This window comes from Raphanus sativus, chromosome 2 (genome assembly GCF_000801105.2).
Source record: "Raphanus sativus cultivar WK10039 chromosome 2, ASM80110v3, whole genome shotgun sequence".
Classification (NCBI taxonomy): domain Eukaryota; kingdom Viridiplantae; phylum Streptophyta; class Magnoliopsida; order Brassicales; family Brassicaceae; genus Raphanus; species Raphanus sativus.
In genome coordinates this window covers 7,270,617-7,297,570 of record NC_079512.1, presented here as the reverse complement: position 1 = coordinate 7,297,570, position 26,954 = coordinate 7,270,617, and the positions used below count along the sequence as shown (strand labels likewise).

Genomic DNA, 26,954 nt, shown 5'->3' with positions numbered 1-26,954 from the left:
ATTTTGTATGTCAAATAAAAATACAAAAATGGAAACTGAAGTTAATTATTTTCAAAAAAAATTAAACATAAAATATATACATATCCATACTATTACTTTATGTTTGAAAACATTTAAAATATTAACTTTAGTTTTTATATATTTATTTTCATAGCTAATATATTATCTTATAATAAAACTAATTCATTTACTAAACCGCGGTTCACCCACGGTTGATCCAATGATTCAGAGACCTGGTAAATCGTCTGATTCAGTATCCTGGTCGGGTGTCAAAACATTGGTTTATAGGATTTCTTTATATTTGATGTTGACGATAGAAAATAGAGCCTCTACGATTTCCTTTCTTTAATGAAATCGACGTAACCGCCATATAATCAATTAGAAATTCCACTCATCCCACTCTAATAATGTTTAGTAACTGATGACGATTCAAGTCCAAAAGACTAACATTTGGTCTATTGGTATTAGCACATAAACTCTATGGTATCTTCCCATGTTACACTATGCAAGGAAACCAATAACTTCCCTGATGCATGCTATCCGTGTTTACATTTTAAAAACCGTGAACATGATTAGTATACTCTTAAAACTTAACTAAACAAAAAAAGAATTATTACTTCCGATCTGAGAGAAATTTAAAAACGTTGCCTGGTTGCTAAAGTTATTTAAAATTGATGTAAACCACACACCACCCTCACCATTAATCATTTGCACCACACTAACCATTTATTGTGAAAACCATTACTAAATGCAACAAGTCAGCAAGCCCGAATATCACAAATAGTTAGAAATTGTCTTTATCATGATCGTTATAGATGCTAACATCTCATTTACTAATTAACAAATTGATTTTTTACTAGGAAAATTTGGTGAAATTGTTTCATTCCGGTTAAAATAGAAGTTGTCCATTAAATAGAGGAGTTTATGAACCATTTATAGTTTTTAGCTAAAAACATATTTAGATTCATATTAAGATTAGTTGATATTTTTAAATAAGGGTGGACAAACAAGAATTTCGTTATGAACACACACAAAATCTTCCATTATAACAAAACTAATATAGAAAATAATTTTATGTTTCTTATTTTAAGATACATCTTTTTGAAAGACCTTGAAACTAAAGTAACACATACAACTCGCACTCTATATTTTAAAAGTCAACATAGTAATTTTAAAAATATATATTAGATACTCACCAATTATTTTATCAAAAATTGACACTTCACCCATATTTTTTTTATAAAATTTGAACAGTATTACATCTTTCTATTATTTGAACTAAATATATTAGTAAAAGTTTTATAGTTCATATATAGTTATTTTAATAATTAATAATATAAATATGTTTTCTATATAAAACATCAACTTTGTTTATGACTATCGGCTTTTTATTCTATTTTTATTAAATCGATTAGTAACAACCACTTATCCTATTCTACTTTGAACTAAACAACTTCAAACAAAGTCACCACTATCAATAAATATCAGAAAATATTATTTTTAATATATTTTTATTTTCATATTTAACATATTTTATTTTTTAAGACCATATAATAATTTATATATTTATGTAAAAGTATAACATACGAACCCGGCGCGTAGCGCCGGAGTATACTAGTATACTATAAAACTATATACTGGTCAGTTTATGAGACTGAGTTCAGTTTTTCACATTCACAGGATGGAGCAGCTTTGTTGGTATGTGACTTCGTGGCAACAATGTGGGTGTGGCCCGCCTCCCCAGTTATCGTAAACAGGCCTCCAGGAACACCCGCCCTGTTGGGTCTCGTAGTACGGCCCAAAATGATATGCCTGAAACATCGGCATCAGTTGGGAAACCGGAGCTGGGGCCGGAACCAGAATCGGAACTGGATCCTGAGCCGGAGTTGGCGCTGGAACCTGTACCGGAACTGGAGCTGGGACCTTCTCGGGCTCTTTGGGCTTCTCAGAAGGTTGAGTCTGGGCTGGAGTAGGCTTGGGTGGTTCCAGGATCACGATGGACTTAATAGAACGGCCTCCTTTGTTGCAAAGTTTGTTCATAAGCTTCTCAGGATCGTAACAAACCACCTTGATGGTGATTGTGTTAGTCTTCTCATCGTACACTTCGTCTCTTATTTCTTGTTTTGTTTTTGCAAATCAACAAAAAGATCGTATTATTCACCTAGCTTTATGCCATTTACAACCGCAATAATTCAAAGGAGCAGAGAGAAACTAACGAGGGAACTTGCGGAGAGCTTTCTTGGCCTTTCTTTCGCATTTGGCACATGCTAGATCGACCGTCAACTTCATTATCGTAACCTGTTATTGTTCATCATATAATTTGATTACTATAGAATTAGTTTTAAGAAAAAGAGAAGTAATATGAAAATTCAGATCCGGAAAAAGAAATTAGTATATACCTTCTCCGTCATAGCTTGGGTGTCTCGAAGTCAAGAAGGAAAGTTTTATGTGCATATTATGTCTTGCAGGATCTACAATATCACTAATATAAAGGGGTACAAATAAAATGAAAAAAAGGAGAAAAAGAGAGAGATAAGTTTATTTCTTTCTGTTATAACGAAATATCTTTAATATATTTTGTATGGAAAATATATTTTCGAAGTTTCTGAAAGCATATTGTCTTTAACAAAGAAGCCGACATTCTTACACAACTGATAATTACGAAAATGGGCTCGCATGTTTCAAAGTACGACCACAGAGCGTGTCCTTGTAGTGGTCCGATTCCTCGATATGTATCCATATGTTTCTGTGGTGCTGAATTGCTGATGAAATACGCCGAGGTCGATGAAATGGATGTAAAAGGACTGTCTGGGTTTGATGTTTCCATAAAGATTCTATTAAAGTAAGAAGGATGAGTTGATAAAATCCAATTTCGAAACCTGAAATTTTTAAAATAAAAAGTGAAATGATATTGACAATGAGATCATTTTTGGATATTTCTTGCTTTTATTTTATTTTTAAAGGACTAAAGTTTATGATTTATGTTATGTTAGTCTTTTAATTTCTAACCGAATTGTTGCTGTGAAGTTTGTTTGCACTAACACGGCAACCCGAACTGGTTCAGTTAACTTCACTTTATTCTCTTCAACCTTTTCTCCATATATTTAAAATGAATATCATGAAAAAAAATTGACACAAAAAAATTATTCAGAAGAAAGTTAACGAGGTTAGACACTTGGAGAAATGAGAAAAGTCTGGAGAGAAAACAAAAACTGTGGTAGTCTAGTTGTTCCCACTTGAAAAAGAGTTGTCATGTGGGTTTAACTGTTTAAGACTATCTGATCAATTTTCTTCAAAACATGGACTAAAACTTATCTCAGCCACTCCCATTTTAGCCACTCAAATAGTGTGCTTAGATCCCTTTAAAACCGATAAATAAATAACTCAATAACTACATTCAGCCTGAAGATTAGTGGGTGTTAAAAATGGATCACATCCTCATTATAAAAATATATATTGCGTGAAAAATTCAACAAAAATGATACTTGAACAATAACAAGTCGTTGATTAGTGGGTGTTAAAAGTAGTTCACATCCTCATTATAAAAATATATATAGCGTGAAAAGATCAACCAAAATGATACTTGAACAATAACAAGTCGTTGATATGTATTGCCAAAAAAAACAGTTAATGTTAAAAGTAGGTGGTGCTAATAGAATTTAATCAGAATGGATAAATTTAATCACAAAGATGTTTCCCTGGGAATTGATATGTGTAGTCGTCCGTAATATTTTAGGTGTTCTTCTTTTGAGAGGAAACAGACAATGCTTTTGAAGCCGAAAGTTAAACCTTTTTTTTTTCATGCAACTGCAAACCCTTTGATGTGGAGGAGGATTAGAATGGAATGTGGATTATTGTGGAGGGTTACTTTAATAACTAATCGATTTAAATCGTGTCAAAAAGAAGACACAACTAATAACGGTTACTTGTGATTCACGACACACATCAATGGATCAATTTCTTTTTTTCTGACAAAAGTACAGAATTAGAATTTGTAACCATGAGTTTCTAGTTGGTCATAATATCACTACCCAATGCCATCTCCACAATCTCATCTTTCTGACTAAGAAACTTCCTCGCATCTTTCAAGTGTTTGTATTGTTCTTCGATACCACGTTTACATAACAAAGGAGCCCCAAAACCAATAATGTAAAGAGACAAGTTTCTTTTTGTTGGTTTTGTGTTGTTCACTGCAATTACATATTATAATTATTCAGATTATCTTTATGCTTAGGCTCCCTTATCTTCTTCCTGATTTAACTGCTTTCAAGGAAGTAGATGCAAGTATGATCCAACATTTGTAACGCAAGATGCTTTTGACTGTCCTGAATGGCTTGCTCTCCCCTTTCACGTCTTCAATCTCTAGCAGAAGAGGTATCCAGTGCCTTTGTACAGTCCTGTCCTATGTAAGCGAAAAAGATCTTCTAAATTGGAAAATGGACGCATACTGAAAGTATTAAGCTCGATGGTATGACTCATTTGTTTGTCATATGAAACTTTGGCAGTACGATTTAGCTGCTATTAGTGATGAATTCTTATGAGTTTGTGCACGAATACATGAAAAAGCCTGAGTTTGTTGTACTCGCAAGTGATTACGTGTTGTGTTCATGACCATTGCCATATGGTGAATCCAGTGGGTATTAAGTGGAGGCTTAGCATTATTTTGGAAGAATATACCTATTGACTCTTGGATGCCCAAAGTAGGGTAATACTATATATCTTCTATTTTATGCAAGGAGTTGGTAAAGGCTTAACCAGCAAATTACATTTAATGCTAGCCGAACTTGGTGTGTAAAGTTTCATTCAAAAACACAATAAGCTTTGTGTATAAGACTTTCAAATAACTGGATCTCTCTTTACGATTACAAAGGAAGAATTGGAAGTAGAGTTGTGTAATTAGAAGGTCCCCGAGGACAAAGAACTCTGCTGCCAAGGATTGTATTTGTTCCATTCTTGAATCTTGTAGACCAATATTGTATACAAGAGAACAAAACATTTCGTACCTTTCAGTGTCATCCTTGTGGTGGATCTTCTACGCATCTTGGCATCCTTACGATAAGTGCTTTCATTCTTTGGAAGAGTTCGTTCCACTCCGATTTCAAAAGTTCAAGCCTCAGCAAAAGCCTCAAGGATATCAGCGGCTCCAGGAGGGTTTAAACCGCCTAGGCGAAGCAAAAGTCGAGCAATATCCATCCTTTGATCCCTAATCGCATCTTCCAGTCTTGTTCTTACTCCGTCCAAACGAGAGAGACGAGAAGAGATTCGTGCGACGACGTTCTCGTTGGCCATTGATCGAAGAGTGATTTTCTTGATGAAGAGTTTTTGTGTTCGTTTTTGTTGTGGTGTGCATGGGATGAAGGTTTTAAAGACTAGCATATATAATGAGCGAGATTTCTTGTTTTTTTAATGAATAAAATAAAGTGGAGAAGTGGGGTATCGATCCCCATACCTCTCGCATGCTAAGCGAGCGCTCTACCATCTGAGCTACATCCCCTTTGATAAAAACTTAACTAAAAACGAATCAGATTTCTCATGAGTGTTAAAGTCCTTGTTAAATGTTACTTTGATTAATATAAATTCAAATCACAGAAAAATATTTAACAACAATACTAATTTTGTAATTTATATATCAATTAAATACCAATTATATAAATCTAACTTTATATTTTGACATTTTTGATGAATAACCATTTGAACGATAGACATTGTTTTATGTTGGTATTGTCGTTTTGTTGTCGCTTAAAGAAACGAAACGAAACGCTGACACTTTCCATCTTAAAGAAACAAAACGACAATACCAAAAAAAAAACTAACGCTGCGCCGTCTGTCTATTAAATTAAGTTCTCTATGCCGTTTTCCCTTTAAAAAACCAGCACACATGTAATACAAAACGGCACACATGTTTAAACTTTACTATTCTAAAAAAGCACTTTACCATTTCGCTCAAAAAAAATCTAGGGCTCAACTGAAAAGCCAATGGAGAAGCCGAAGAAGAAGAAGGAGATTCGATCAATGAGTGAGTTTCCAGATGAATTGCTGTTGAAGATGCTAAACCTTCTTCCTACGAAAGACGCCGTAGCCACGAGCGTCTTATCAAAACGGTGGAGATCACTCTGGAAAGAGATGAACGCGTTCAGGTACGACGGCGACACAGTAGGCAGAGTGTACTGGGGATTCGCACTGTTCATCACCAAGCTCTTAAACCTAGAGAGCTTGGATCTCAAGATCAGCCCCTACTCTACGAACAAATACATCAACTATCTGGTCAACATCGCGGTCGCTCGATCTCTACGAAAGCTCAGAGTCGAAATGGTTTGCGGCTCCTTTGAGTTCCCCAAAAGCTTGTTTATTCACTCGAACCTCGAGACGGTTATACTCGAGAAGGTGAGCTTGGAGGATCCTCCGCTCGATGCTCGCTTTGTTTGCCTCAAAAGTCTCCACCTTTTGTCGGTTAGATTCTCGAGCGACGAGTCTGTTGAAACGCTTTTGAGTAGATGTCCTGTTCTTGAAGATTTGGTTGTGGGGAGAAGCTCGTTTACTAATGTGATGGTGTTCACTATTGATGTGCCTACGTTGAGGAGTTTGTGTGTTGATAACTCTGTTGGAGAGTCTCGCCCTGAAGGTGTTCATGGGTTTGTGATTAGAACACCTTGTTTGAGATGGTTCAGTATTAAGGATCGGTTTAGTAATTATTTACGGTTTGAAGATATGCCTGAGCTGGTTAAGGCGAGTGTTAGTGTTGTTTGTGAGTCCCAACCTGAACTGTTTCTTGGATCTCTTGTCTGCACTCAATATCTTTCTCTGTGTTCTCAGCTTGGTTCGAAATTGCGCAATGCGAGATGAAGCGAGGAGGCTGGCGCTTAGCGCCTAGCGCCATGGCGCCACATTGCCAGCGCCTTAGGTACCTGCAACACAAAAGGTACTCTTCAAAACCATATCTATATATATTACGTAAACAAGAATGCTAAGCCAGAAACTATAAACACCAAATCCATAAATAAAACTCAAAGGTTCATATAGAAACACACCAATTGAAAATACCAGGGTTAGACATGAGCACCTATTACATATACAAACATCCAATGAGAAAAAGCTATTGAGTATATACAAGACATGACCATAAACTAACATACAAAAAGAAGCTAATATGACTTAAGGAGAAGAAGCTATGATATAAACAAAACATGATTACAATTCACAACTACAATGCAGAAAAACATGGAATAATAAGAAGCTATGAGCCTATGATATACAACAGACATGAATCTTAAACTTATATTACAGAAAAAGCTACTGATTTAGAAGAAGAAACTATGATTAGGTGAATTAGGGTTACACTAGTAGGGTGGGTTAGTGGGAAATCTACACGATTAGGTGAATTAGGGTTACCCTCCTCTACATGTCTACAACGTGGATCAATTACGTGAATTAATTCTTATTTTTTGGTACAGGTACAACAAAGCGGCGTTTTTACCGCTTTAGCAAAATAACAAAAGCGAGGAAAAGCGACGTAAAGCGAGGGTTTCATGTAACTCGCCTGGCAATGGGGTCCCTTGGCGATGAGGTTCTCGCCTTGTGGCGCTTAGCGCCATGGCGCCAAAAACGCTCGCTTTTTCGAACCAAGGTTCTCAGGTATACAAGAAAAAAAATTGTCTTTTTAATTTTTTGGTAAAATATCTAACTCTCTCTTCTCTGTGTTCTGCTTTGATTGCAGACTACGTATCCTCCTGACGGTACTTCCTTCCTCTCTCTTACACCTAGAGCTATGTTCATGCTCTTCGGACTGGTGGAATCTACTTACCCTTATACTCAATGATACACCGAGGCTTAGAGTTCTTAAGCTCAATTTGGTATGTGGTTTTCCTTTTTTTTTGTATTGTGTCTCCACTTTTATTGTATAAAAGTCACTAACAGAATGTATGTTATCTCTATCCTATAGTTTCAGGAACACTGTGTCCAGCACGACGGGATGGTTTCATGGAACAAACCAAGTTTTGTTCCTGAATGTTTATCATCTCATCTTGAGATCTTTGAGTGGAGACAATACAAGGGCACAGAGACAGAGAGAGAAGCTGCAAAGTACATTCTAGCCAATGGGAGTCATCTAAAGAAGGCAGCTTTTTACTCAGAATCGGCAGAGAAGCAGGGGATGTTGAAGGAGTTGGAATGTGTGGCCAGAGATTCTTGCACGTTTGTGTTTGAGTAAGCGCTTCAGCTGGTAATAACTTGGGAATGATGTGTGTAATATTAATTTAGAGAAGAACGATAACAAATGAACGTGGTAAATTACCTTTTGATGCGATGTAATATCTAACCTTCCTTTCCTTGCCTTCCTTGTAATATAATAACTTGGAATGATGTCTTATTTCTTCTTCTTCTTCTTCTATGGTTCTCTATCTTATTTATCAACAAAATGAAAAACATTACTTAAAGAATGATCACATTAATGGTAAAATGTTTTCTGCATGACCTTAATTAAGAGCCTGCGCCAGACTGGTTCAGTCTTGTAGGTGGTTCATCTTCCTTACACGGCAAGGGTGAGGATTTAATCAAGTCCTATTTATTTAGTATCATCATCACACAACAAACACTCTGCAGAATTTAGACCCTTCCTTGTTGGTCACAATCATCACACAACCAAAACACTTGTATTTGTCAGCCAGCCACTCATGTACTCCACCTCCAGTTCTTCAAAATTATTTAGTGTTGTCTTCTTCTTCCTTGTTCAGGTGCTTCATCAGAGTTTCAACCATTGAACTATACTTCATCACATATCTGTTGATATCACGACACTTTGGAAGCTCAACAGAAGACTTGTGAAGCACGTCTTTGATATTACCGCACAGAGTTTCAGTTTCTGCGACGCACATGTATGGAGCTTAAAACAGATTGGCGATTGACTCTTGAGGTTTGATGTGGTTTCTTGTTCATGGACCAGCATGTCGGTACACACATACGAGAGTAATCGTTTTTATGGTTTTGTGAAACTACTTAGCGAACCGGTGTTGGATTGAGAACCTGGTTTATATTAAGTTAAAATAGAATTAAATTAAGAGATAGAACACCAATTCGGACCCAGTATACATGGTAGAGACTCGGCATGAAGAGAGAGTCCCACCAGGGTTCGAGCAAGATATTGGTACAGACCCGAGAGAAGGAAAATAAGTTTCGCTTCTCCCTCTGGCGCGAGTGATTTCGCGGGAGGTTGATTACAGAGGAGAGTTCTGATCAAACTGTTGCCTCTGTTCCCAGATCTTCCCTGAAGTGAATGATCTGTGGTCGGGATTCGCTATCCTAGACAATCATGCTGTCTGAGTTTGGTAGCTGATATAAGGTAATCTTAATTACCTTTCTTTTTTCTATTGCTTTTTTATTTATTGATTTAAACATCTGATATGAAAAATCGATATAATTCAACCTAAAAATGCTGACATTACAAAATTAACCCAAATTTTTGTTTGTAATGATATTCTATATACTTTTTACAACATTTATTTCAAGAAGAAACTGTGACGACCTAGTTGAATTCTCGCAATATCCCTGTAAAGATCCGAAATATATATTACCAGATTCCGGTGAAGATCCTCTTATCTATGATGTTCTCGACGCTTCATCAAATCTCCGGCCCTTAAACACGTAGAAACCTCAAGAAGATATTGATTTTCCCCGTAATATATGTACTTTTATAAATATACAATAAAATAAAATATGGTATTCTTGTTTCTTTCTCGCCAAGTTACCTTAAAAGGTTTGTGGAACACTGATGATGGTATCAAAAGGTTTGTGGCTTGTGTGATTTTTTCATATTTTAAATAAGTTATCAGTTGATAATTAATGACTTGTTTGATTATTTACAGAGCTTACGTTTATGTCATTGGGGAAGACGATGTGGAGAAGGCGCTCGAACTTAGTGGACGTTCTGTGGGAGAATTCAACATTGTAGTTACCGAGGTTTTGCCACACCAACCGATCATGATTGACTTCTCTCCCGAAAGTAAGTTAATTTGGTTCTTGATTCTTTTTTTTTTAACACATTTGGTTCTTGATTCTATTTTAGGAACTTCAAACGCCGTTCATTCGTTCATTCATTAGTCTGTTTGTTTGTTTTAGGTAGCATGTCTCTCTTGGTTCGCTTGGCTGAGGAGCAGAGGAAGGAGAAAGAGACTACGGAGTAAGAGAGATGAGGAGAAGGAAGACATATGCTCTTTTGTGCTTTTAACTTGTGATGTAATGCAACCTTCTTTCTTTTCTTTTGTCTGGATGTTAAATGTTTTCTTGTGTTTCCATGTCTACAAATAAAACCGAATAATCATCGCAACTTTCGCTGTCCAACTTGTTCGCTGTCCAACTTGAAAATCATTGGAAAAAAACGAAATATAAATCTCATCATACCATTTATTCATTAGTCTACATCTTGCAAGGTATACTGTGTGCTGATTACTCTGCTATATCTTGTTACACCAATCGATGTTGAAATCTGTGATGTTTTGAGTCTGTTAGGAATTAGGAAGTTGCATGCAGCTAATAAATCTTGGACTGACCCTCTTTATTTTGTTTTTTTACTAAAAATGGTATTGGGGGATGTCCTATTTTGAATACCTGTCTTTTTGTTTATCAAAGTACCAATGAGTCTATAAACTGGTCAAGTATTCACTGAGGAAGTGTAAAAGTTATATTAAATAGGATCAATGTAGCCTGAACTCCCCCTGCTTTTAAGAAAAGGAAACAATCGTGCTATAGTGATGATTCATATTATCATCTGTCGCTTTGCACTAGGAGTTATGAATTTGTGATTGTATTTGCTTTAATTTTGAGTCCAATACAGTCTAAAACAGAGTATCTGCAAGTAATTTCAACATAATCAAGTTTTTGGTGTTGGAAAAGGTTAAGCAAACTGGAATAAGATCAGTTGTTCGTGTAAACAAATTCTGAGACTCTTGTCATAGTATCTCTCATGCGTTAGATTGGTTTGTCCTTTTTTTTTTTTGATGGTGAAATTGTGGATGTTTGCAGGTTCTGGACAGAGGAGAGAAGATAGAACTTCTGGCTGACAAAACGGAGAACCTTCAGTTTTAAGCGGATAGTTTCCAAAGACAAGGGAGGCATTTTCCTACATACATTTTTGTCGAGATTACGTCAGAATGTCTTAGCAAAATCCTGATCGATTTTCTTCTGACTAGATAGATTCAACAAAATGAGTTCGCTTATAGGACATCCACACGCTTGACATCTGTTCCTTTTATCATAGCAGACTCTCTTCTTACTGTGTTCTGGTTTTTTATCTCCTATGGATTTCTAACGGATTCTTTTGTGGAGAATAGCTTGTTTTCTCGTAGTATAGGTCATAGGACTGGATCAACGATCTGACTTACGCCTAATGCAATTCCTAACACAAATAAAAATATAATATTATTAATTTTTTTTTTTGTCACGGATAAAACTTCATTAAACTAAAAAGCAAAAGATTAAGCCTAAACCAGGCCCAACCAAAGTCGATTATAGAAGAGGCAAAAGAAGAGACGCTTTGGCTAATCCGTGTGGTACCCTGATTTGGTGGTGTACAAACCAGACGAGTGATTTCGCGGGAGGTTGATTACAGAGGAGAGTTCTGATCAAACTGTTGCCTCTGTTCCCAGATCTTCCCTGAAGTGAATGATCTGTGGTCGGGATTCGCTATCCTAGACAATCATGCTGTCTGAGTTTGGTAGCTGATATAAGGTAATCTTAATTACCTTTCTTTTTTTTTTGTCTTTTTTATTTATTAATTTAAACATGTGAAAAAGCAGGTTTGTTTCTTTTTGAGATTTATATATCTAATTATATGTTCTTGTCTCACGGTAATTGTTCAAAAATATCCTTTGCAACAGCATTAACACGATGGTGGTTGAGGGATACGACACCTCCCCTCCTAGGCAGGATGTGGAAGACGCTCTGAGAAAACACTTCGCGTCAGGTGGAATAAACTTAGTATATGTTTGTGTTCCCACCGACAGCTGTGGCAGTGGCGGAGGCAGAATTTTATTTTAGAGGGGTCAATGTGATAATCAATGTATTTTGCAAGGGTCAATAAGCTATATTCATCAGAGTTTTATTTGGAAATACATGTAAATTTTTTTTTTTGCAGAAATTGACATGGGTCAACTGACACCCATGATTACACACTGGCTCCGCCACTGAGCTGTGGTATCCTTGGCAAGTAAATTTATTTGAATGTTTGTTGTTCATGTCTTGTTTGATCATATTATCTCCTGCAATATTGGGTTGAGTGTTACCGGATATGACCCAACCCTTTGTCTGGATGATATCCAGTGCAAGCTGCGTAAACATTTCTCTCCACCCTGTCTCTCACGAGCTGCTGGTTGTTTGTCTTACAAGACAGATGATGGTATCAAAAGGTTTGTAGCTTGTGTGATTTTTTCGTATTTAAATAAGGTATCAGTTGATAATTAATGACTTGTTTGATTATTTACAGAGCTTTCTTTTATGTCATTTCATTGGGGAAGACGATGTGGAGAAGGCGCTCGAACTTAGTGGACGTTCTGTGGGAGGATTCAACATTGTAGTTACCGAGGTTTTGCCACACCAACCGATCATGATTGACTTCTCTCCCGAAAGTAAGTTAATTTGGTTCTTGATTCTTTTTTTTTTAACACATTTGGTTCTTGATTCTATTTTAGGAACTTCAAACGCCGTTCATTCGTTCATTCATTAGTCTGTTTGTTTGTTTTAGGTAGCATGTCTCTCTTGGTTCGCTTGGCTGAGGAGCAGAGGAAGGAGAAAGAGACTACGGAGTAAGAGAGATGAGGAGAAGGAAGACATATGCTCTTTTGTGCTTTTAACTTGTGATGTAATGCAACCTTCTTTCTTTTCTTTTGTCTGGATGTTAAATGTTTTCTTGTGTTTCCATGTCTACAAATAAAACCGAATAATCATCGCAACTTTCGCTGTCCAACTTGTTCGCTGTCCAACTTGAAAATCATTGGAAAAAAATGAAATATAAATCTCATCATACCATTTATTCATTAGTCTACATCTTGCAAGGTATACTGTGTGCTGATTACTCTGCTATATCTTGTTACACCAATCGATGTTGAAATCTGTGATGTTTTGAGTCTGTTAGGAATTAGGAAGTTGCATGCAGCTAATAAATCTTGGACTGACCCTCTTTATTTTGTTTTTTTACTAAAAATGGTATTGGGGGATGTCCTATTTTGAATACCTGTCTTTTTGTTTATCAAAGTACCAATGAGTCTATAAACTGGTCAAGTATTCACTGAGGAAGTGTAAAAGTTATATTAAATAGGATCAATGTAGCCTGAACTCCCCCTGCTTTTAAGAAAAGGAAACAATCGTGCTATAGTGATGATTCATATTATCATCTGTCGCTTTGCACTAGGAGTTATGAATTTGTGATTGTATTTGATTTAATTTTGAGTCCAATACAGTCTAAAACAGAGTATCTGCAAGTAATTTCAACATAATCAAGTTTTTGGTGTTGGAAAAGGTTAAGCAAACTGGAATAAGATCAGTTGTTCGTGTAAACAAATTCTGAGACTCTTGTCATAGTATCTCTCATGCGTTAGATTGGTTTGTCCTTTTTTTTTTTTGATGGTGAAATTGTGGATGTTTGCAGGTTCTGGACAGAGGAGAGAAGATAGAACTTCTGGCTGACAAAACGGAGAACCTTCAGTTTTAAGCGGATAGTTTCCAAAGACAAGGGAGGCATTTTCCTACATACATTTTTGTCGAGATTACGTCAGAATGTCTTAGCAAAATCCTGATCGATTTTCTTCTGACTAGATAGATTCAACAAAATGAGTTCGCTTATAGGACATCCACACGCTTGACATCTGTTCCTTTTATCATAGCAGACTCTCTTCTTACTGTGTTCTGGTTTTTTATCTCCTATGGATTTCTAACGGATTCTTTTGTGGAGAATAGCTTGTTTTCTCGTAGTATAGGTCATAGGACTGGATCAACGATCTGACTTACGCCTAATGCAATTCCTAACACAAATAAAAATATAATATTATTAATTTTTTTTTTTGTCACGGATAAAACTTCATTAAACTAAAAAGCAAAAGATTAAGTCTAAACCAGGCCCAACCAAAGTCGATTATAGAAGAGGCAAAAGAAGAGACGCTTTGGCTAATCCGTGTGGTACCCTGATTTGGTGGTGTACAAACCAGATGAGGTGGCTTTCCAAATATAAGAGTCCTCAGCCCCTTTAGTGCTAGGCTGGATCTTCAGAATCTGCGGCATAAAGACTGGTAAAATCTCTTCAACTCGCCTCTTATTCCATTTTAGGTCAGACGTCAATAGATCAGCCACCGTTAGATCCAGGAATTCTTCTCTAATAGGGCCCATAGGTTTTAGATTTTCCTCCGTTGATATCCAGGAGTCTTTCCACAGCTTAGTGTTCTGCCCATTGCCAATAGATTTCCCTAGGTTGTCCATCAATAGGTCTCTCTCATGTAGGATACTGCGCCATCCGTGAGATATACTTTGGGTTGTCTTAACCTCTAGGAAGCTTTTCTTGTGGCAGTATTTACCTAGGAGTACGCGGGCCAGTAGACACTGAGGGGCAGTGATAATACGCCACGCCACTTTAGCTAGTAGAGCTTGATTAAATCTCTGAATATCTCTAAGACCTAGGCCTCCCTGCGCTTTAGGTTTTGTCATCTTGTCCCAAGCAACCCAACTTATCTTCTTGTTTCCTTCTGAGTCATCCCACCAGAACCTTGTTAACACCGATTGAATTCTCTTGCAGAGGCTAACAGGGAGGAGGAAACATGACATCGAGTAAGTCAGGATTGCACTGAGGACAGCTTTGAGCATAATAAGCTTTCCTGCCCTCGACAGCTTCTTAGCAGACCAGCTTACTGCTCGTTGTCGGATCCTGTCCACAATAGAGGTAAATAAGTCCCTTTTTCTCCTTCCAAAATGCTCTGGGAGTCCCAAATACTTCCCCAAGCCTCCTTCTTTACTGATTCCTAAGATTGATTTCGTTTCAGCTCTTTTTTCAGGTGGCGTTTTGCATGAGAACGTAATAGAAGACTTTTCTTTGTTGATCATTTGTCCTGAAGCCTCTTCGTACATTTGGAGGATAGAGACGAGTGTGTTGCAGCTAGACTGGGATGCTTCACAGAAGAACATCGTATCATCTGCAAACAGCAGATGATTAATCCGCGGACTGCCACGAGCCACACGGATGCCTTGCAGACGTCCATCTCTCCCCGCTTTCTTGCATAAGCCCGAAAGGACTTCAATGCAAAGGATGAAAATATAGGGGGAGATGGGGTCTCCTTGCCTTATACCTCGGTAAGGTTTCACATCCCCATATGCAGCATCATTGATTAGGTAAGAGTATGATACGGTAGATATGCATTGCATAATCCAGTTAGTCCATATTGCATGAAAACCCAATCTCTCTAGGACGTTGGCAATGAAACTCCATTCGAGCCTGTCGTATGCCTTTGACATGTCTGTCTTCACGGCCATCGTGCAATGTTTTTCAGCTTTAGACATCTTTAGGAAGTGTAGCATCTCATGAGTAATTAAGACATTGTCCCCAATGGCCCTCCCAGGGATGAACGCCGACTGATTCTCTGAAATGATTAGTTCTAGGACCGCTTTTAGCCTGAAGGAGAGTAGTTTTGAAATAATCTTGTAGTAGATGTTGCATAGGGCAATCGGCCTATAGTCTTCTACTCGTTTAGCGCCTAGGTTCTTAGGGATGAGTCTGACATGAGTTCTGTTCAATGACGGTGCTAGGTATCTCGAAACAAAGAAGTGTTGAATCTCCTTAATCACTGCTGCTCCAATGACGTCTCAGTTGGACTGGAAAAAGCTGGCTGAAAAGCCATCAGGACCTGGGGCTTTCTCACCATTGATTGCAAAGGTTGCTTCTTTGATCTCTTTAGCTTCCGGGATTTTGATCAGTTCCTCATTCTGTACATTTGTAATGCAGGGCTCCAGGGCATCCAGGACTGTTTGTCTGCTGTCTGAGCAAGAAGATCGGAAGAGGTCTGTATAGAAGGAGGATATGACCTCCGCAATCTCCTCTTCTTCGTATACAGGGGTCCCTCGGTTATTTTCTAACACCGAGAGCTTATTCTTGGCTGACCTGGCTTTCGCTGAAGCGTGGAAGAAGCCCGTGTTTGAGTCTCCAAGAGCAAGCGTTGGCGGCTTCTTTGCATCCAAAAGGTTTCTTCTTTTTTGTACAGCAGTAGTAATTTCACATTAAGCTCTTGAATAAGTGCCTCCTCAGATACAGAATCTGCCATAGCTAGGTCTAGTAGCTCTCTTGTTTCCTCTAGGCTTCGTTGGCTGTTCTCATGAAATGCTTTTGCCCATTTGCAGATAGCATGACGGCATTGGGATAGTCTGTCTTCCACTGACAGGTAATGTGTATTCTCCCAAATCTCCTTTACAATATTTTTCACTTCCACATTCTCATTTAAGCGCCTATCAAATCTGAAGATCTTCTGACTCTTCTTTTTTGATGTGTCCAAAAAGGATAGTAGCGGTCTATGATCAGAGCCCTCAAACTTGAGGTATTGGCTCCGACAGGAGGGGAACATATCCATCCACGAACTATTGCAAATGGCTCTATCCAGCCTACACAAGACCAGGTGCGTATGTCTTTTCCCCCTCCAAGATAGGAAGCTTCCTGTGAACTTTATGTCAAAAAGATCATTCTGTTCTGTGATAAGAATGTTCTAAAGGCACAGAAAGTTCCTTCCGCTCTCGCCGGTCCTCCACACTTTTCACTATTGTCCACAATCTCATTGAAGTCCCCTGTTAGGAACCAGGGCTCTTCTGTCTCTAGGTGTAGTGTAAATAGAGAGTTCCAGACCTATAGGCGTTTAGAACTGTCTGGTTCCCCGTAGACGAATGTTGTGTGGAACGGTTTCCCTTTGTAGATAATTCTTGTATCAATGAAGTTGTTGGATGATGACTTGATCTCTACTTCTATATCTCTACTTCTATATCTTCTATATCTTAAATTTTAAAATTTAAGATCTTGCAGTATGGTACATGTTATAAACTTTTTTTTTTGTAACTTAGGCTTTCTTATAAAACAAAAGAAAAAGAAAAATATTTATAAGCCATAGGCTTTAAGTTACCGGGCCTAGCCCATAAAAAGAACGCTCATAGTAAAAGAACCTTAGAATCCATAATTGTTAGGAAATTTACCCTAGTCCATAACCTGAGAACCAAGAGTCGATACACTCTAGAACCAAAGTCACAACAGAAACCAAAGTTTGATGGAGAGGAGGAGATCGATGATGCGGATGAAGAATCATCGATCAGAAGAGTCTTTGGAGTTCGTATTGAATAATATACATATCTAAATATTGAATCTGCTTGACATCACAAAATAAAGTTTCAACTCTTATTTACAAATAAAAAAATCTAAGTATTTAAAAATATAATAAAAATGAAAATAACATTTATTATCGCATCTAAATTTTAAAATACTAATTTAAATCAAAAATAAAATTATACACATGGATCTAATAAGAATTTAGTAAACCAAGAACATAAATCTGTTTTTTTTTTCTTTTCCTTTTTGTTTTCTCAATTAAGAATGGAAAAGAGAAAAACTGAAAAACATATTCCGAATAGGATTTACAATGTGAATTCAACTCTATAAAAACAAACGCAATTATACCGATAGAGAGAGTAGAGTCGTGAATCTGTGATAAAGTTAGATCTTTCATTGATTGTGTTTAGGGTTTCTTCTTTGATTTTGATAATCTGGCTATTGTCAAAACAATGGATGATAAAGTTAAAAAGAGAGATTTAATTTGTGAACTTCCAGATGAGTTGCTGTTGAAGATACTGTCTTCGCTTCCTAGTAAAGATGCTGTAGCCACGGGTGTCTTGTCGAAACGGTGGCAATCTCTTTGGAAGGAGATGAAGACATTCAGATATGATGAGGAACTTCGATGTGGTAATGCTAGAATTGCTTCCAAGTTTACGCTATTTATAAGTAGAAGATCAAGAGTAGAGATCTTGCAGCTCAAGCTGACCCCATGTTATGAAAAAACAATCATCAAACGTTTGGTTAACAATGCAGTTGCTCGCTCTTTGAGAGAGCTGAGAATTGAGATGGTTTACGATTCATTCGAGTTGCCTGAAAGCTTGTTTTCCTGTCCACAACTTGAAACCCTAATACTCCAGAAACTAAGCCTCGTGGATGTTCCACCTAATGCTGATTTGTCCAGCCTCAAACATCTCCACCTTTTATCAGTTAGGTTTTCATACGACGAATCTGTGAAAACGCTTCTAAGCATATGTCCACGTCTTGAAGAATTGGTTGTGAGACGAAGCTCCTATACAAATGTGAAGATATTTGCCATCAATGTCCCTACGCTGAGGAGTTTGTATGTCGATAATTCGTCTGGGAAATCTAGGCCTAAAGGTGTTCACGGGTTTGTGATTAATGCACCTTGTTTGAGGCGTTTTAGCATTAGGGATAGCTTCAGCAACTATTTACGGTTTAGAAATATGCCAAAGCTGGTCAAGTCTACTGTCAACGTTGTTTGTGACATTATGATATGAACCTTTTTAAATATGATAGGTTAAGTTTTCTCTCAATCCTAATCTCTTTCAGGTATTAGAGTTATTTTTTGAAAATTATTTTCTTATTAACTGATTCAAACAAGTTTTACCTTCAAAAGTATACTATAAATGTACAGTGAACCACATTATTATGTCAAGATCGAATCCAAAAAGACGAAAGTTACATTACAAATCTAGAAGAAAAGAGTAGAGTTAAGACGTAAAAGAGCTTCGTTTGTTTACTAAAGCTAAACAAGAAAGTAAATAGCAAAAATGTAAAAACGATGTAAGCTAATGAATAAAGACGTTCTGTTACTAAAGCTAAACAAGAAAGTAACTTGCAAAAAGTAAAAACGATCTCAGGAAATCTCAACAACGAATATTGACAGAAAATGTATTCAGGACCGATATAGAACTTAAATCATTAGACTAGATTAACAAGTTTGCGAGGTTTCCGAAACTTCTAAGTTCTAACAATCAATTCCCGTAAGCTAAGATTAGCTCATATGTTTTAATTAGATTTTTTTTTATAAATCGAATTGTATAAGATGGTAGCTTTAATATTTGTCCTTTTTTGGTTGGTCATTGACGGACAATTACGAGTTCGGGAATGGTTACACTCTCCGTTTTGGTATGAATTGAGTTTTGTGTTGGTTCGCTGCAATTACATATACTGTACAATTCAGATTTTCTCTATGCTGAAGCTCCCTTATCTTCTGCCTGATTTAACTCCTTTAAAAGAATTAGATGCAATTAGATCCAACATTTGTAAGGCAAGATGCTTTTGACTATCCTGAATGGCTTGCTCCCCTTTCACGTCTTCAATCTCTAGCAAAAGAGGTATCCAGTGCCTTTGTACAGTCATGTTCTTTGTAAGCCAAAAAAAAAGATAAATTGGAAAACGAGCGCATACTGAAAGTAAGCTTGATGGAATGGCTCATTTGTTTGTCATATGAAACTTTGGCAGTACGATTTAGCTGTTACTAATGAAGAATTCTTATGAGTTAGTGCACGAATACATGAAAAACCCTGAGTGGTGGAGCTCGCAAGTTACGTGTTGGGTTTATGACAATTGTCATATAGTGAATCCAGTGGGTCTTAAGTGGAGGCTTAGCATTATTTTGGAAGAATACCTATTGACTGTTGGATGCCCCAAGTAGGTTAATAATCTTTATCTTCTATTTCATGCAAGGAGTTGGTAAATGCTTAACCAGCAAAGTACATTAAATGCTAGTTCTAACTTTGTGTATAAAGTTCCATTAAAAAAATAAAAGTAAACTTTGTACATAAAGCAGCAATCATGAAGACTTTCAAATAAGTGGATATCTCTTTATGATTACAAGAAAGAAGTGGAAGTACAAATTAAGAACTCTGCTGCCAAGGATTGTATTTGTTTCATTCATGCACCTACAAGAAGGATGAAACTGCATGTGTTAGTTAATTTACGAGCTTTGATCAGAAACCAAGAAAGCTTTTCAACTCCAGTTATAAAAGAATTTAGATGAGCCCTTCATGTCATCAGCACCTTGACCTCTCACATGTGATAACTAAAGAAATACAATATAGCTTGTTAAATTTTCATGCGTACCTGAGAAACTTTGTCTCCGATGATCTAAAATCATCTTTCTCAGTAAGACATGAAAGATCTTCCGCGTAATATATGTAATTTTGATGAATATTTAATAAATAAATATGGACTTCTTGTTTCTTCCTCGCCAAGTAACCTAACGATCATCAAGAACTCACCTTGAGGCGTCTTTTCTTGAATCTTTTAGACCAAAAGATTATTTAGAAGAGAAGAAAATATATTGGTACTTACCTTTCATCCTTGTGGTGGATCTTCTGCTGCGTATCTTGGCATCCTCACGATAAGTGCTATCATTCTTTGGAAGAGTTTGTTCCACTCCGATTCCAAAAGTTGAAGCCTCGTGAAAGCCTCTACGATTCTTGCTTGATCAGCGGCTCCAGGAGGGTTTAAACCGCCTACGCGAAACAAAAGCATGACAATATCCGTCCTTTGATCCCTAATCGCATCTTCCAGTCTTGTTCTTGCTCCGTCCAAACGAGAGAGACGAGAAGAGATACTTGGGACGTTCTCGTTGGCCATGGCGAAGAGTGATTTTTTTGATCAAGAGTTTTTGTGTTCGTGTGTAGTGTTGTGGTGTGCATGTGATGAACGTTTAAAGACTAGCATATATTTCTCATGTGTTAAAGTCCTTGTTAAATGTCACTTAATTAATATAAATTCAAATCACAGAAAAATATAGGGAAATTTGGACACATGACTATAGTACGATTTAAATTCAGGCGGTAACTATATTGAGCGGGATGCTACGATATTATACATATTATAGCACGTGATGACAAAAATACCCTTACCTGCGCGTGGAAACCGATCTTTATTCTGGAGAAACCGAAAAGTCCCACTTTTATAGTTACTGTTGAACTCGAAAGAGAGAAGGTTACGGCGGCGAAAGGGTGAAGAAAATCTAGGGATTTTCTTCTGAAATCGGACGACGGCATAAACAGATAAAGGAGGTTATCGGAGAAACGGCGGCGTTGCACCCGATATTGACGGTTTCTGTGGTTCGACGGCGACGACAGTGAGCGAAGAGAAGAGTCGGTGAAAGGTAAAAATCTTGATTCTGTACAATTGATATCAAATGCAAAGGGTGACGGATGGTTGATTCTATAAACGGATGGTTTATCAGATTAAGTGGTGACGCAATTCGACGGTTGCATAGAGGAGTCCGCCGGCGAGGGGAATCAACGAGTAAGAAAGGTATGTACTCGATTTGGTTGCAAATCTTCAATAACAAACTTTCGCCCTATCACTAAACTATACTACTGATGACTGTCGTATAGTATACATTTGCTTCGTGTGGAGTTTCAGTGTTCTTACAACTATACTACGAGTGTACACAGCCTAGTTTTGTATCTTGTTGGATGAGGGAGATGAGTAAGTAATTATAGTTTGATAGGAACATAAACTGATTTTTTGGTAATTGTAAACCACAGATTCTTGTAGTATAGTATACCTTTGATTTGTGTGGATTTTATTGTTCCTACAACTATACTACGAGTGTACATAGTCTAGTTTTCTATCTTGTTTGATGCGGGAGATGAGTAAATAATAGACTGCATAATTTGGTAGGATGCAGGGGAAACCCAACTATTTAGTGATATAGTTTGATAGGACCATAAACCAATTTTTACGTAATTCTAAACTACATATGCCTGTACTATAGTATGCCTTTGATTTTTGTGGAGTTTCAGTGTTCGTACAACAGGGACAGCGCTTTTGTTTAGGCTTTATATCTAGGGCTTATATCTATATACTATATGACCATATGATAGTAGTATTCGGTTATCATTTGTTGCAGTTTCATTGTTAAGTGATTTTATGTTCTTTTCCATCAGACTAGGCTCGTTTTATGTAGAGAGCAACATAGGATAGTAGTTGTTGCCGAAAGTGTTCAATAGACAATACTATTGATGCAAGTAGTTTAGTATACTTCTGTTTTATTTGCTTAAAATACCTCTTTCCTATCTGTTAAACTATAGTTTAGTATACTATTGATGCAAGTAGTTTAGTATACTTCTGTTTTATTTGCTCTAAAAACCGATGTCCCTGTCTGTTAAACTATAATTACTCGTAGTATAGTACGATAATGGTTTGTTGTTTTGTTGAGCTTTCGAATAATGAATACTGCATTGTCTATTAATGTGCAGGATGGAAGAGCTAGGGTTGCCAGAGCAGTTGTATCAGACAGGGTACGAACCAACTGGGCGTAAACGGATTAATAATTACTTCAATTTGAGGTGGATTGAGGTTATCAAAGAATCACTAACCGTTGCGCAGCAGGAGATGTTAGCAGAATCCCAATTCCGCCTGATAATGCAGATGGGGTCCCATACATTTTCAGTTATGTTTGCACACCAGTTGTTGGCGCGCCAGTTGGTTACCCGGAAGAAGTACGAACTATGGTGGCGTTTTGCGGGGAAACCAATAAGGTATGGTATTGGAGACTTTGCTTTAGCAACGGGTCTTAACTGCGGGATCCCTCCATCAACTGGTGATGGTAGTCAGGCTGCAGTAAGAGGGAAAAAAAAGGGAAAATCAAAGGGCAAGCAAGTCGTTCCCGAGGGAGGGGTGTGGATGTCGTTGTTTGGGAAGGAGGATAAGATTACTCCGGAGTGGATTGTCCAGCGGTTGGCACAGAAAGACAAATGCAAAGATGAAGAAACGAAACTACGTTTGTCACTTCTGTTGCTAGTGGAAGGGATTTTGTGTCCAACCAGTGGGTGTACGCAGATAAGACCTGAAGTTGTGGAGATGCTTGCGGATTTACAGAAGTTCCTCGACTATCCATGGGGCCGCGAGTCGTTTGTTTTAACGGTCTCAAGTGCGAAGCCAAGATCGGCTTCACAATATGCGCAAGACACAGTGGCAATTCAAGGATTTGCACATGCTATTGTCCTTGTTACCATATGTTGTTGTCCCCAGATTATAGTTGATTCAAGGGCAGCTGAAGAATTGTTGGACGACTCCCTACCAGTCGAGGACATAGTTGATGGTGTGTGTGCGCGGAGTGTCAGGATAAATGTTGTGACGGTCCAAACTATGGAGACTATTGGCATGGTATGTTCCATGTTTACATATTTCTTGCCTCGTATTATAGTTTGCTTCTGATTGATTGGATTTGAATTCTTACCTCTGCTAGTACACTATGATATAGATGGAAGTAGTTTAGTCTGTTGCCTATAGGTTTTGATTGCAAACGTTTTTGCCTACGTGCGTTATACTATAACTGCATGTAGTATAGTATGATTTTGATATATTGTGTTTTGTGTTATGACCAGGCTAATGTGAGGTCACTCCTATGCGAAGGTTCTGACATTCCCCCATTTCCTGATGAAGTCGACGATTTCGAAGTGGGGAACCTTCTTGCATTGATTCGGGAGAACTTCCCTTTCGAGCTTAATACATGGCGGGGTGGTGTAAAGGCTACAGATGCACGTCAGGGTAGAGGAGTTGGTGGCCCATCAGGCATCGAGGGCGAGGATGGAGTTGCGGATGAACGGTATGATCCAACCCAAAACTTAAACAACCCCCAGAGAGACGGTCGTGATGTCGATCGTATAGCACGTGCTGCAGCGGATGCGGTTGTGGCACAAGCGATGCCAATGTTTGAGGGTTACGCGGTTAATATCAAAAGTCACGTGCTGCGAGAAATATCGTTGTTTAAGGAAACCATCGGCGGGGAAATGAAACTTGTCAACCGTGAGCTAGTTGAATTTCGTAAGCTTCTGATTCCACAATCAGCGGGAGGAACAACAATGTATCAGGAAACACGTAGAGCATCACCTAGAAGCAGTAAGTGGCCGCAAGGTTGATTTGGTTTTTGCATTGTTGGATACATATGTTGCAATGGTTAACAACTTATATAATGTTGTAGGAGACGCCGATGGTGAAACGAGTAACCTGCCTAATTTCAGCGACGAATTGCGGGAGGATGCGACTGCAGGATGTGGAAACCAAGGCATTGTCAACGATGATGGAACACCCACAGAAACAGAAGCTGGCCAACAAGGTATGAACCCTGGAAACTGTTGTTGTACTTAATGTATATGAGGCTTACCGGCTTATACTGGAATAGATGTGATCGCAGGTAACGGTGGCGACGGCGCGTCGGGTAAGGAGAAGGCAATTGATGTACTTTCTGATTGTCTGCATCCGGATGATGCAGTGAACATGGTTTTGGATTCCTTAAGAGTTGAAGAGGACGTTGAAGCAGAGGGCATTTCACGCGAAGAGGTAACTAACTATCCGATGTCATACTATAGAACCAATAGTATGGAAAAAATGGTGCTCACCTGACTGGTTTGTTGTTCATATGAGATACTCACTTAAATATCCACGCCTCCTATTATTTGTAGGTCTCCCCAGTTAGAAGTGCGGAAACGGAAGTTGCCCCCTCCGCAGACATTTCAACATATCCGTTGCCTGAAGTAAGTTTATTTTGTACCACACACATATTTAATATGTTCATATATTATTCTATGTAGAAAAATAGAAATATATATGGCATTGCAACTGATTCATATACTTATTTATAAGGAGGTTACCCCTACTAAAGTGGCCCCATCCCCAAACATTCCAACAGAAGCGATGCAGCAAGTAAGTTTATTTGGTGCCATACCACTTTTCAAATATGTTAATATACTATGCTATGTTGTGAAACAGAATAGTAGCGTATTCATTTTCGCACAGCAACTTATTCATAGATATATTTATCAGGATGTTACCCCTATTGAACCTGTTACGGACGTATGTGACCAGGAAGCTAATCCCACGGAGGTCGATATTGTTTCTCTTAATGTAAGTGATATCATGCATCATTTCGTGTGAAAGTTTGTGTACAGTTATGTCTATTCTACATACCAATCTAGTATAGTTTCGTAACCGTATGTTCAAAAATTTCCTATAACGCCACCTTCGTAGCAGGAACAACATCGTGAGTCGGCTTGTGTGGATGCGACAGGAGAAACACCTCAGACGCCAACGGCCGCTTGTTTGGGATCCTCATCTTCGCAACTTGATCAGGTGTGTTATGCTGAACAAAACTTACATTGAAGATATATCGTAAGCTGTTTTGTAAACAAAAGTATATGTACAGGGGAACATTGGTGCAGACGAAGGGGGTGAACAACCTCAGCAACTAGAGGTAACCAACCATGAGAAGCGTGTTAGTAAACGCCTAAGAATTACTACAGTCAGATATACTCCGGAAGAGGACGCGGCAAAGAAAGCAAAGGGGAACCAAAAAAAGAAGAAAAAGGTGGCCCCCCGTGGGAAAGGGCGTAAAACGAAGGAGGAAAACGTTGTTGAAACGGGGAATGTTCCAGTTGAAGATAACAACCCACCTCCGTTTCTCACTACCGCAGGCCCTATTGGACCTCTTATTGGTGGCTTTTCCCCTGTTCCCGGGCTAAATGGATTCCGACTAGCAGCGTTTACAACCCACATTCTTTTGCAAAGGTATATCAAAAGCCCTATAATTAACTTGCGTTTTATTTTTGATTATAATAAAAATGTTCGAAACAGGGATTACACATTGGGGAACGGTCTTGTTGTTCCCAATACGGTCTTTCGAGATTTCTTTCAATCTTCGAGTCCGCAGACAGTTCAGGTAACACGAGATTTTTTATTTTTTCACTGACTATACTATCCTAATGTGTATTCTAAACTGCAGGCAGCTGACATGGTAGTTAGTTTTATTCGGAAAAGGGTTCGTGATGCGGGAGTAACCACCTATGATTTTCTGCCTGCCTCTTTCCTGATTTCGCTCCGTCTTGAATATGGACAGTTCAGTCTTGTGAACGATATTGCAAAGTTCAGCTTCTCGAGTTGTTTTGGCAAAGACGGCATGCCTGCAATGCGGTGGGAAAGTAGTGTTACCGTTCTATACTGTCCTTTTCAGTTAGACGGCCGCCATTGGGTTGGGGTCGTTATCGATATAGAACAGTGGTCGGTCACCATTTTAGACTGCAATAGTGTGGTTGTCCCAGTTGAGAGAATGGGAGAAAATCTCCAACCCCTTATCCAGCTCTTCCCCTATCTGTTACCGCTATATGGCTGTGCCCCTAAGATGGAAGGGGGAATTGTTGCACCGCTTTCTGTTATGCGCGTAGAACCCCCGATGTTGGCAGAACCCACAGGTAATTTTCCATACTATGTTAATATTTGGAATAGTATATATGTTACACATATGTAATGTCATACTCGGTGTTTTAATGAATTTCAGGTTTATCATGTGTTGCTAGTCTTCTACTTCTCGAACTACATGCAACAGGTTCCATGCATCAGGCTTCCAGTTTGAATGTTGATGTACTCTCGGTGGCGGCGAAGTCTTATGCAGTTGCTGCATTGGAAGCATTTTACCCCAACGTCATTCCGTGATAGGAATTTCTATGTTGTTGTATTTTTCTTGCATCAGGATGTTGTTTTTCTTATGCAATTCTCAGAACAAACTTCCTTACTCTTCTCGGCCACACTTGTGTTTCAAAAATGTTTCGGGTTTGAATCTTTAAAATCTAACTTATCTCATTTGACTTGTTTGGAAATATTTTTCTGTTTGCCTGCTTTACTTTCAGAGAAATTTTTAGTTTATATCTACTGAAAGCCCTCATGATTCTTTATACTTACTATTTGATCAGTTACATTGTTTAGCGAATTTCATATATACAAACTTTGTGTGTGTTTCGAATATTCTATACCATAACATGTATAACATAGTTTGGGTTTAGGATTAGTATTTGGGTTTAGTGATTATATGTATGTTTGGAATCATCTATGTTATACTATTATTGCGGCTTAGTAT

General features: G+C 38.0%; 4 protein-coding genes and 1 non-coding gene across 5 annotated transcripts; 3 read left to right on the top strand and 2 right to left on the bottom strand.

The window, feature by feature from the left end:
- Window positions 1–1,569: 1,569 nt before the first annotated feature.
- LOC108820847 (protein PYRICULARIA ORYZAE RESISTANCE 21) lies at window positions 1,570–2,552 on the bottom strand. The gene is made up of 3 exons (XM_056992280.1): window positions 2,400–2,552; window positions 2,217–2,298; window positions 1,570–2,117 (listed from the first exon to the last, which is right to left on the bottom strand). Exons 1-3 carry the CDS (start codon window positions 2,409–2,411, stop codon window positions 1,675–1,677), a joined length of 537 nt encoding a protein of 178 aa, XP_056848260.1. The 5' UTR covers window positions 2,412–2,552; the 3' UTR covers window positions 1,570–1,674.
- A 2,869-nt stretch (window positions 2,553–5,421) lies between these two features.
- On the bottom strand, window positions 5,422–5,494 carry TRNAA-AGC (transfer RNA alanine (anticodon AGC)). The gene has a single exon. It is a non-coding gene; the product is annotated as a tRNA-Ala (tRNA).
- Window positions 5,495–5,965: 471 nt separating this feature from the next.
- LOC108820389 (putative FBD-associated F-box protein At1g50980) lies at window positions 5,966–8,224 on the top strand. Its single transcript, XM_056995101.1, has 3 exons — window positions 5,966–6,832; window positions 7,738–7,850; window positions 7,946–8,224. Exons 1-3 carry the CDS (start codon window positions 5,977–5,979, stop codon window positions 8,204–8,206), a joined length of 1,230 nt encoding a protein of 409 aa, XP_056851081.1. The 5' UTR covers window positions 5,966–5,976; the 3' UTR covers window positions 8,207–8,224.
- Window positions 8,225–17,781: 9,557 nt separating this feature from the next.
- LOC108820390 (putative FBD-associated F-box protein At1g50980) lies at window positions 17,782–18,570 on the top strand. Its single transcript, XM_018593340.1, has one exon. It carries the CDS (start codon window positions 17,782–17,784, stop codon window positions 18,568–18,570), a length of 789 nt encoding a protein of 262 aa, XP_018448842.1.
- Window positions 18,571–22,303: 3,733 nt separating this feature from the next.
- On the top strand, window positions 22,304–26,533 carry LOC108850863 (uncharacterized). The gene is made up of 12 exons (XM_057004036.1): window positions 22,304–23,212; window positions 23,434–23,947; window positions 24,030–24,164; window positions 24,243–24,388; window positions 24,511–24,582; window positions 24,692–24,751; window positions 24,818–24,952; window positions 25,079–25,177; window positions 25,251–25,612; window positions 25,679–25,763; window positions 25,827–26,292; window positions 26,379–26,533. The coding sequence occupies exons 1-12, from the start codon at window positions 22,304–22,306 to the stop codon at window positions 26,531–26,533; spliced, it is 3,138 nt and encodes a 1,045-aa protein (XP_056860016.1).
- Window positions 26,534–26,954: the final 421 nt, after the last annotated feature.

Excerpts from the sequence above, each read along its gene's own strand:
- LOC108850863 (XM_057004036.1), top strand. The coding sequence starts at position 22,304 with ATGGAAGAGCTAGGGTTGCCAGAGCAGTTGTATCAGACAGGGTACGAA. Across the intron at positions 23,948-24,029 it reads TAGAGCATCACCTAGAAGCA|GAGACGCCGATGGTGAAACG; the intron begins GTAAGTGGCCGC and ends ATAATGTTGTAG. Across the intron at positions 25,764-25,826 it reads CGAGTCCGCAGACAGTTCAG|GCAGCTGACATGGTAGTTAG; the intron begins GTAACACGAGAT and ends TCTAAACTGCAG.
- LOC108820847 (XM_056992280.1), bottom strand. Across the intron at positions 2,118-2,216 it reads AGCTCTCCGCAAGTTCCCTC|AAATAAGAGACGAAGTGTAC; the intron begins GTTAGTTTCTCT and ends AAACAAAACAAG.
- LOC108820390 (XM_018593340.1), top strand. The coding sequence starts at position 17,782 with ATGGATGATAAAGTTAAAAAGAGAGATTTAATTTGTGAACTTCCAGAT.
- LOC108820389 (XM_056995101.1), top strand. The coding sequence starts at position 5,977 with ATGGAGAAGCCGAAGAAGAAGAAGGAGATTCGATCAATGAGTGAGTTT. Across the intron at positions 6,833-7,737 it reads GCTTGGTTCGAAATTGCGCA|TTCCTTCCTCTCTCTTACAC; the intron begins ATGCGAGATGAA and ends TCCTGACGGTAC. Across the intron at positions 7,851-7,945 it reads GAGTTCTTAAGCTCAATTTG|GAACACTGTGTCCAGCACGA; the intron begins GTATGTGGTTTT and ends CTATAGTTTCAG.